General features: G+C 44.2%; 1 protein-coding gene across 12 annotated transcripts in view; it reads left to right on the top strand.

Annotated features, from left to right (window-relative positions):
• Positions 1-5,261, top strand: part of LOC147023121 (protein dispatched homolog 1-like) — a 122,366-nt gene extending 117,105 nt beyond the window's left edge. For all 12 annotated transcript variants that reach the window (XM_085888217.1, XM_085888223.1, XM_085888224.1 and 9 more), the window contains one exon: positions 1-5,261. This exon is cut by the window's left edge and continues 543 nt beyond it. In XM_085888217.1, coding sequence (XP_085744343.1) covers positions 1-2,706 — 2,706 coding nt within the window. In that variant the 3' untranslated portion in view covers positions 2,707-5,261.
• Positions 5,262-11,242: the final 5,981 nt, after the last annotated feature.

Genomic DNA, 11,242 nt, shown 5'->3' on the forward strand with positions numbered 1-11,242 from the left:
ACACGCATTGCTGGCATTGAATTTGGCATCAAGCACATACTCTTCCAAGACTATCTTTTGACAGACACCATGTACCCTGCAATAGCCATGGTTGTGGTCCTTGTTGTGATGTGTCTCTACACAGGCTCAGCTTTTATCACACTCATGACAATGTTTGCCATGGTGAGTTCGCTCATCCTCGCATACTTCGTCTATCGACTCATTCTTGGCTTTCAATTCTTCCCATTTATGAACCTCACGTCACTGGTTGTGCTTGTTGGTATCGGGGCTGATGATGCTTTTGTTTTGTGTGATGTATGGCAACAAGCTGGGATTGATGCATCCAGTGCACCTGGAGAAGACACTTCTTTGCTCAGACGTGTTCGTGTCACATTACGCCATGCTGCACTGTCCATGTTCATCACCAGCTTCACAACGGCAGCGGCTTTTTATGCAAATTATATCAGTAGCATCACAGCTGTACGTTGCTTTGGTGTTTATGCAGGTACGGCCATCCTTGCCAACTTTGCTCTCATGGTTTCCTGGCTTCCAGCTGTTGTGGTGTTGCAGCATCGCTATCTCACAGAGATAACACCACCACCTCTAACAATCACCTGTGAGGGCAAGTCTGTCGTGGCAGTAGCCTGGCGCCAGATGGCTGCAGCTCGTGTAACAATCTCTCGTGTTGCTCGTTACCTCTTCCGTCGCCTCCTCCCACAAGCTGTCGTTGCACTTCGCCACATTTGGCTTTGTGTTTTCCTCGCACTTGCAATTGCTGGTGCATATGCTGTGTTCATCGAGCCAGGTATACGCCTACCATCACTCGAGCTCACTGAATTTCGTGTTTTCCATCCTTCGCACCCTTTTGAACGTTATGACACTGAATTTCGACCATTGTTTGCTTTTGAGAGGTCAGGTCGAGTCGGACATGGCAGTCGCAGTGGACCAAGTGGAGACCTAGCTTTGCCAGTAACACTTGTTTGGGGCATCCTGCCTATTGATTTGGGAGATCCTCTTAACCCGTTAGACCGGGGAGGGCTGAAGTTGGATTTAGAATTTGATGCTAGTAGCCCTGAGGCACAACAATGGTTGCTTGGATTCTGTGAGCGTTTACGCAACCAAAGTTTTTACCTTCCACGTGATGGTGACAAAGACTTCTCTGGATGTTTCATGGAGGCTTTCAAACGCTGGATGGAAACTGAAGCAGAGGCTACAGAAGATAGTAACTGTCAAGAAGATGATAGAACTATGATTTTGGAGCCTTGCTGCAGTGGGCAGGTATTCCCTTATCAACGAGTCGTGTTTGAGCATTGTCTCAAACGTGCTGTCCTGCAATTGGAACATCGCTACCGTATGCCTCTTGACAGCCGTTCACCTGGCCCACGTTTTAATGTTAATGATACGTTACAAGCTGTGCTCGTGGAGTTCCTAACAACACAGCCCTTTACACTTGCTTATGGGCCCATGGCTCGGTTCTACCGACGTCTTAACAATTGGCTCACATCGGAGTTAACCTCTGCTCCACAGGGCCTGCGTCAAGCCTGGTTTGTTACCAGTCTCGAGTACTATGACCTGCAAGCGAGTCTGTGGGCTGGTTGCCTGATGTCTCTTGGTCTTGCTGCAGGCCTGGCTTTTGCTGTCATGCTTGCCACAACTCACAGCCCTCTAGTAAGCCTGCATGCTTTGCTTTCCATTGGTAGTGCCATTGCTGTGACGACAGGAGCACTTGCCCTTCTTGGGTGGGAACTCAATGTACTTGAATCGGTGACTGTGTCAGTTGCTGTTGGGCTCAGTGTGGACTTCGCAGTGCACTATGGTATTGCTTACCGGCTGGCTCCAGCAGGTGGCCGTCGAGAACGTGTCACCTTCTCGCTGGACCGAATGGGATCGGCTGTTAGTATGGCTGCCCTCACAACATTCCTGGCTGGTGCTACAATGATGCCATCAACAGTGTTGGCCTACACCCAGCTTGGCACCTTCTTGATGCTTGTGATGGCTGTCAGCTGGGCTTACGCTACCTTTTTTTTTCAGAGCCTCTGCTGCTGTATGGGACCACGTGGGGAAGCTAGAGCATCCAATGGCATCCTTATTCCAGCTACCTCTTCTGCTTCTTGCATGCCTTCTCAATGTTCATGCTTTCCCATTCCCTCTTCCAATATTTTGTCCTGCCCTTCTCGGCCTTGGTGCACATCATTGGTTAATGCCTGTTCTGGGCAGAAACCGCAACTGCTGCCATCGCTAGAGGAACATGAACTGCAAACCTTGCCAGCTGAGGCTGGTGGTGATCAGAGTTATAGGGGAGATTTAGCACCACGGTGCTTTGGTTGCCATGAATTGCTTGGTACACAACCAATGCCCAATGGAGATTATCCTGTTGTAGAACAAGGAAATGGTGATAATTTTGATTCTAATGCTCTCCATCAACATGATAATCAATGTCATGCACAAAAATGCAAGGAACCAATACCTTCTTCCTCGAACATCCAAGAAGAAAAAGCTGTACTAAGTCACTTTTTAGCAGTTTCTGCAGGTCCTGGGAGCCTCAATGGCATGCGCAGCTCACTAAGGCTAGCATTGCATGCTGGCAGCGTAGCAGCAGCAATGGCATGCCGAGAGGGCGTCGTGAACATCTCCCTCGATCCCATTGTGCTTCCAAACAGTGACAGTGGTGTTCCAGATGTGTGGTTGCGAAGAGCCGATGCATCAGCTGACAGCTGCTCTGTTTAAGTATTTCATGTTTATCATAGGTGCTGGTGGAGTCGGAAAACATTAGTGGCAGTGATACCTCTTGTGATTAAAATAATAATAATAATAATTTTTTGTTTGTATTTTAATGGAAGATTATTCCATTCCATTATAGTATTCGTTCCACAAAGAAATGTTGACATTCGTGCTTTAAAACAGTATCAGTTGCTGTTGGGTCGGGAGATATTCAAACAGTCACTGTAAAATTGACTCAAAAGAGCAGAAAGGTAAAGTTAAAAATAAAAGCGAAAACAAGTAGTTGTATATTGAGTCAAAATTTTTAAATATGACAATAGGAAGTTTACCTTAAGCAGACTGTTTTGTACATCTTCATTTGTTGTCTTTGTATTGCTGTTGACATTTCCCCTTTTTTTTTCTTTTTAAAAAAAACTGTGTTGGTGATGTTTATGCTGACAAGCTTGTGTTGCCATGTAATGTTTTGGTCCATGAATTTTGCTCGTTGGTTGAAGAAGGACCAGGTCACTCACTCCTTATAGCATTTTGGTTACAGAGTGAAAGTTTTGCTTGTTCTTGGAATGAGAACTAGAAGGGTTTGGTAAGTTATCTTGGGGATTGCAGTGGACTTAAAGTGAAAGGAGGAGACATTTCAAGCCCTGCTTTAATTAGAGTATAGTGTTTTTTTTTTTTGTTTTGTTTTTTTCTACTTTCGTGACGTAGATCCAGCACTTTCCATTTTTACAAAGAAGCTTTCTCTATCGATTATTTATGAAGTTATTTAATATTCGTTCTCTAAGTTTCAACACTTCCAGTGGTATGTTTTATGAATATGAACTTGTCTGTGATTTATCCATACATCTCGTAAGGATAATGAAATTGCTTAATTTCGAGATAATATGGTTCTATCAATGGTTTTGTTCATAATCGACATTTAATCTGTGGTACTATTGTCAGCTCCTCCAAGATGCCAAAAAAGAAGTGTTCTATTTAGGTTCAGTTGCTTTGAAAAGATGAAGTAATGTTGATTGCATTGTTACTCCAAACGATCTGCAATATATTCAGCAGACTGAGGAATATCGTTAGTTGTGCAGAAATATCCCGAACGTGCAATCAAGTACATTTTTATTTATCGTTCAGAAAGGGTGTAGGAATCGAATACCACAAGTTCTCCGACAGAAACTTTTTTTAAATCTGCACATCTCTTTTCTCTGCCCCATCTTGCTCAATCTTTACCGTTACCGACCAAAGGCAGCTAATAAAATGGCAATGCATCTGCAATGAAATTCACCATAAGCTTGTGGAGAAAACTGTATTAGAAAACGATACTTGTCCACAAAACATTGCTGGAATATGCAAAATACTGAAGGAAATGCAGTGATTTATAATAAATATGCAGAGTATAGAGGGTGTTTTTTTTTTTTTCCCAAAATATCTGTTGTGGACTTCTTTTTTTCTTCCTTTTTATGACTCATCATTTTCGTACAATTTGTTGTGTGCACATCAATTTCAAACAAGTTGACTGTTTTGTTTGTCTGAACTTGAGTAGTTCAATTTTGACTTAGACTTGTGTTTGTAATCTTAAGTTGATCGTCACTGGACTGTGCAGCCACTTTGCTGTAAGTTTCAACGAGCTTGATGCTTTTCGTTATTTTGACTTTTTGACGTTTTTTTTTTCCGTTGACGAGAAATTTCATAATTATTCACCGTTTCACCCTCCTTGTTGTCTTGCTTTCCTCGATCTTGATTTTTCTGAATTTGCAGGAACAGCCACCTTGTATTTATGGTTGTTCTTTGCCAACACACCAAAGACGAGTTCCTTCAAGAATCATTATTTTCTATCCTTTAACAAGCCAAAGTCTAGGTTGAATATAAACCACCACATTTTTGTCACAGCACATTGGAAATGACTCGTGTGCTTTGATGTGCTCGTGTTCTGCTCCACCGATGTCACTATATTGGTTGAGTGTGCTGCAATGGTCTTTGTGTGTGTTTTTTTTTGACTCATTGCACATTGTGTGTAAAAAGCAGTATTTGTGTGCACATTTGTTTGGGAAGTGTGGCTAAAAACCTTTGGAGTATAGATAGTATCAGAGACTCTTGTTTATTTTGGTAACATTATCAGAGTTTGGATAAATAATTATTCTTGTTGTTTTTGTTTTGTCAGGTGAGCTGCTGGGTTAGCTCTGTAAGCAAAACACCTGCTCAGAAGCGAAATGTGTTGCTTAATTTGAGTTTCTTATTGATCTGTGGAGCGCTATGGCTGATAAAATTTTAATGGCTGGGGATAGTCATCAGTAATTTGTCTCATCGCGATTTGTAATGGAGACAAAACGTAGAGCAATTTCACAGTTCAATTCAGTTTTACGCTGGCTCTCCGTGTGTGACCCGATTCTCCTCCAGTGCGATTCTTTGCTTCTCCCCTAACAGGTTGACTTTGTTTATTTGTTATGATGGAATGAACATCGTTTCATCACTGATGGTGTAAGCATCCTTTTTGATGAAGTTTAAATTATTATCTTCCTATACTGTATTTATGGTTCCAAATGAAGCCAACAAAATAAAGTTTTCATTGGCATGTCTGTTTTTTGGTGAACAACCCTTTTTTTAACTCATGGTCCCATTGGTTCATTGAACCAAATTTTCATTGGTTTTCACGACCTTGTAGTATACCTGCCTACTTGTACTGCTTGAGCATTAGTTTGCCTTTCACCAAGCCAGATGTGCTTGGGCCAGGGTGAAGATTATACATTTGTTATTTTTCTTGCCAAGTTATATGACTGTTATTATTGTTGTTAATATTATTCATATTGATTAATATATGCTTTGTTACAATGTTATCATTATTTTTGTTTATTTTATGAATAGAATGCCATGCTGTGGAAGGACCTATTAAGCTGCTCAAAACACTAACATGGCGTGTGTTTAAAACATGGGAATTCTTCTGGATGATTTTTACTTAATTAACCAAATCAACTCTTTCGATCATGATGATCATTTTGGTGGATCACACTCCACATCAGAAAGCTCCAGTTGAACTCTCCAAAAAAACAAAAGTGTGTGTGTGTGTGTGTGTGTGTGTGTGTGTGTGTGTGTGTGTGTGTGTGTGTGTGTGTGTGTGTGTGTGTGTGTGTGTGTGTGTGTGTGTGTGCGCGCGTGTACACACACACACACACTTCGTCCATTTATAGTTGAAAGGTCATCGGGTTTTTTTGTATACTCTGTCGAGACTCGTATGAGAGCTAACACACAACGTACAAAAAGGGGAGCAGGAGACTAGAGGGGTGGGAGAGGAAAGGGAAAAACAGTGTGGAACAGAGATGTGAGGAGATCTGTGGAAAGGAGAGGGATGGGTGGGGTACACAGGGTAAACAAGATAGATACTGCAGGGACTTTCAGATCTAAATATGACAGGGACTTTCAGGAAGGAAAGCAGGAAATTTGAAGGAGGTGGATTATCGGGGGTAGAAAAGATCGTGATTTTGGATAGGCGAAGATAAGAGATGGTGGTGAACAGCTGTTTTGAAGACCTGGAGAGAAGAGTGGAACAAACTCCCACACTCTCTTCAATCCCAAAGACAGGAAAAAAGAGGAATGAAAGAGTGAAGGTGAGCAGTGATTCTTGATTTTGGTAGTTTTACCAGAAGGGGGTTCTGGTGGACCTTGAGCACCTGCAGAAATATGGGGGGGTGCATATCTCAGACAGGGCAGGGGGTGATGGTGAGGCCAGAGAGGAGACAGTAGAAGACCGAAAGGCCACTGACCTGCCTCCGGTGAGAGACCCAAAGACTCGGCCTCATCACGGGAGATACCAATGATCCTAAATGCCTTGGTTTCCACAGCATGGAAGGGGAGAGCAGTACTCCATCAGACTGTGGACGAAAGCTTTGTATGTGGTCAGGGGCTCAGGTGTGCCAAAGAAGGACTTTGCACGATGGAGGATGCCCAGTCGGCGACTGGCTTTTGAGGTGTTTTTGTTGGAAATTAGAAATCCTGCCAGGCTTTATTACCATTAAGGTGGTTCATGTTTGAGATTTTATTTTCTTCCATAAGTGACTGATTTCAAAATTATAGTGTTTGCAAGAAATAATTACACCCCTTACTGCCCCAGCAGGCAATCCACATTGTGTGAACATTTGTTTGGATGAAATGAACTCTCGATTGAATAACAACAATTCTGTCTGTCTCATTGTTTCAACATTTTTGCTTGCATGAGTGGCACCCTTTCTTGCCCTTCTTTTACTTCTCTTCCCTTTATAAGGGGTGATGTCCAATGGCACCAAGCTTCTGCCCTGCCCTGCGTTGATCACAATACTCTGCCACTTCCCTCTGTCCTCAAACTCTCTCCATTCTCCAACCACCCACTTCCTCCCCCCTCACCGATATCCCTCCTCTCTCATTCCTATCTCAACTGCAGTCTACCTCATTTCCTCCGACCTTGCTTCCTCAATCTATCCGCTTTCTTCGCCATTCTCTCTTCTTCCATCCGCACCAAGTGTCCAGCCCATCTCAGCCGGCATTTCACCAACCTCCCTGTCAAGCCCATCTGCATCATCCATCCTCCTCCTGTCCACCCTCTTCAATATCACCATCCATCCTCCTCCTGTCCACCCTCTTCAATATCCCAATCCTCCTGACGCAGTTGTTCTCACAAACCCACAGCCTATGTTTGTCATCTCTCTGTCAGCGCCACCATTTCCAGACCATAAAGGTCAGCCGGTGTTGCACACGACTTTCTCGCCACAATTTTCTTAAAGATTGACCACCTGTGCAGATTAATGTTTGGAGCCATCTCCATGTAGATTTGAACACTTTGTTGGGAAGGTGCTGGTTGAAGCAAACGGTAAGATTGTATGAAAACAATTGCACAAGACATGTTTTCTCTTGAGTTGTAACAAAGTACTGAACTATAAAAAAAAATTTTATTAATGGATTTCTTTCCAAACAAAATGCATCAGCATCCAGGTAGGTGTTGTTGAGTAGATGATTAGCATGTATACTGTACATGTTGCCTAATGTTAACAAGAATGGGCATCAGTTGAGACATTTATTATTCGTCAGAGAGCACAGGGGCTGAAGTGCCCTCTCTTATCTTTGTTTGCCGACTATTTTTGGATTCTTTTTGTCATATCTAATAATAATCCAGAGGGCAACCTTTTCAAATAAGTGTACCTCAATCTCAAATGTTTTTTTGGGTTTTTTTTGGTATTGCAGATGTGTGATGTTTTGGTATTGCATATGTGTGATGTTTATCGACATCAAAATGTATTTGGTGTACATCATTGTTAAAATATTTTAGTAGTTTATACTGAATCTGACTAAATTGTGGCCTGGATGGTTATGGTTTGTCGAAGTGGATTAGAGGTATTAAAAATCGTTTTTGAGTATTTTTCTGATCACTGTCCAGAACTGGACTTGTGTCGCTGACATTTTATTGCAAAAATTTAAAATCAATGACTAGTATAATCTAAAATGAAAGAATCTTCTTCTTCTTCCTCTTTCGGCTTGCTCCCGTTAGGGGTCGCCACAGCGGATCAACCGTCTCCATTTCGCTCTATCCTCCACATCTTCCATTGACACTCCAACCACCCGCATGTCCTCCCTCACCGTATCCATGAACCTCTTCTTTGGCCTTCCTCTTCTCCTCCTGCCTGGCGGCTCCATCTTCAACATCCTTCTCCCGATATACTCTGCTTCCCTCCTGTGCACATGTCCAAACCATCTCAATCTCGCCTCTCTCACTTTGTCTCCAAACCGTCCTACCTGCGCTGTCCCTCTAATATACTCATTTCTTATCCTATCCATCCTCGTTACTCCCAACGAGAATCGCAGCATCTTTAACTCTGCCACCTCCAGCTCCGCTTCCTGTCTTTTTGTTAGCGCCACCGCCTCCAAACCATACAACATAGCTAGTCTCACTACCGTCTTATATACTTTCCCCTTCACTCTTGCAGCTACCCTTCTGTCACAAATCACTCCTGCAACTCTTCTCCACCCACTCCATCCTGCCTGCACTCTCTTTTTCACTTCTCTCCCACACTCTCCGTTACTTTGGACAGTTGATCCCAAGTATTTAAATCAATCCACCTTCCCCACCTCAACTCCTTGCAACCGCACCATACCACCACCCTCCCTCATTTACGCACATGTACTCCGTCTTACTCCGACTGACTATCATTCCCCTTCTCTCCAGTGCGTACCTCCACCACTCGAGGCTCGCCTCAGCCTGCTCCCTACTCTCCCTACAGATCATGATGTCATCCGCGAACATCATAGTCCATGGGGACTCCAGTCTGATCTCGTCCGTCAACCTGTCCATCACCATTGCAAACAGGAAAGGGCTCAGAGTCGATCCTTGGTGCAATCCCACTTTTACCTTAAACCGGTCCGTCATTCCTACCGCACACCTCACCGCTGTCACACTGTCCTCATACATATCCTGCACGATCCTCACATACTTCTCTACAACTCCCAACTTCCTCATACAATGCCACAACTCCTCTCTTGGCACCCTAAGCTTTCTCTAAATCCACAAACACACAATGTAACTCCTTCTGGCCTTCCCTATACTTCTCCATCAACATTCTCAAAGCAAACATTGCATCAGTGATGCTCTTTCCTGGCATAAACCCATATTGCTGCTCACAGATCGTCACCTCTCCTCTCAACCTCGCTTCCACTACTCTTTCCCACAACTTCATGGTGTGGCTTAACAACTTTATCCCTCTGTAATTTCCACAGCTCTGCACATCACCCTTATTCTTGAAAATCGGAACCAGTACACTTAATCTCCACTCCTCCGGCATCCTCTCACTTTCCAAGACTTTATTAAACAATCTCGTTAACAACCCCACTGCCATCTCTCCTAAGCACTTCCTGCCTCCACTGGTATACCATCTGGGCCAACTGCCTTTCCACTTTTCATCTTCTTCATAACAGTCCTCACTTCATCCTTACTGATCCACCCCACTTCCAGATTCACTATCTCCACCTCTTCCAACCTTCTCTCTCTCATTTTCTTCATTCATCAGCTCATCAAAGTACTCCATCCACCTTCTCAACGCACTCTCCTCGCTCATCAGCACATTCCCATTTGTGTCCTTCATCACCCTAACCTGCAGCACATCCTTCCCAGCCCGGTCCCTCTGTCTTGCCAATCGGTATAAATCCTTTTCCCCTTCTTTTGTATCCTACTTCTCATACAGCTCGTCATATGCCTTTTCCTTGGCCTTTGCCACCTCTCTTTTTGCCTTTCGCCGCCACTCCTTGTACTCCTGCCTACTTTCTTCATCTCTCTGACTATCCCACTTCTTTTTCACCAACCCCTTCTTCCTTATACTTTCCTGTACTTCCTCATTCCACCACAAGTCTGCTTATCTTCCTTCCTCTGTCCAGATGTCACACCAAGTACCTTCCTAGCTATCTCCCTCACAACTTCTGCTGTCGTTGCCCACTCATCCCACCCATCTTTACCACCATCCAACGCCTGTCTCACCTCCTCCCTAAATTTCACGCAACAGTCTTCCTCCTTCAGCTTCCACCATCTGGTCCTTGGTTCAGCCCTCACTCTCTTCCTCAACCTCACCTCTAAAGTCATCCTGCAGACCACCAATCGATGCTGTCGAGCTACAGTCTCCCCTGCCACCACCTTACAGTCACTAATCTCTTTCAGGTTGCATCTCCTACTTAAGATGTAATCCACCTGTGTGCACTTTCCTCCACTCTTGTATGTCACCCTGTGTTCCTCCTTCTTCTTGAAATACGTATTTACCACTGCCATTTCCATTCTTTTTGCAAACTCTACCACCATTTGCCCTTCCACATTTCTCTTGTTGAGACCGTACCTACCCATCACCTCCTCATCCTCTTTATTCCCTTCCCCAACATGCCCATTGAAATCTGCTCCAATCACCACTCTTTCATCCTTGGATACACTCTCCACCACTTCATCTAACTCACTCCAGAAATCTTTATACTCCATCTCACACCCCATATGTGGGGCATATGCACTGATGACATTCATCATCACCCCTTCAATTTCCAACTTCACACTCATCACTCGGTCAGACACTCTCCTCACCTCCAATACCCTCTTGACATAATCTTCGTTCAGGATTACCCCGACACCATTTCTCCTCCCATCCACACCATGGTAGAACAATTTGAAACACCTCCAATGCTCCTAGCCTTACTCCCCATCCACTTGGTCTCTTGTACACACAGTATGTCCACCTTTCTTCTCTCCATCATATCAGCCAACTCTCGCCCTTTGCCAGTCATAGTCCCAACATTCAGAGTTCCAACTCTCACCTCCACACTTCTACCCTTCCCCCTCTCCCACTGCCTCCGGACTCGCCTTCCCCGTCTCCTTCTCCTCCTTCGCCCAGCAGTAGCACAATTTCCACTGGTACCCTGCTGACCACCGGTACCGGTGGCGGTCGTTGGTAACCCAGGCCTCGAGCGATCCGGTATGGAAATTCGTTTTGTTGTCCGCATAATGATTTGGCATAGGTTTTTACACCGGATGCCCTTCCTGACGCAACCCTGGTCGCCTCTTACGACA

The sequence above is a fragment of the Eptatretus burgeri genome, chromosome 7, assembly GCF_056783735.1.
Source record: "Eptatretus burgeri isolate ZD-2024b chromosome 7, Ebu_testis_v1, whole genome shotgun sequence".
Taxonomy (NCBI): domain Eukaryota; kingdom Metazoa; phylum Chordata; class Myxini; order Myxiniformes; family Myxinidae; genus Eptatretus; species Eptatretus burgeri.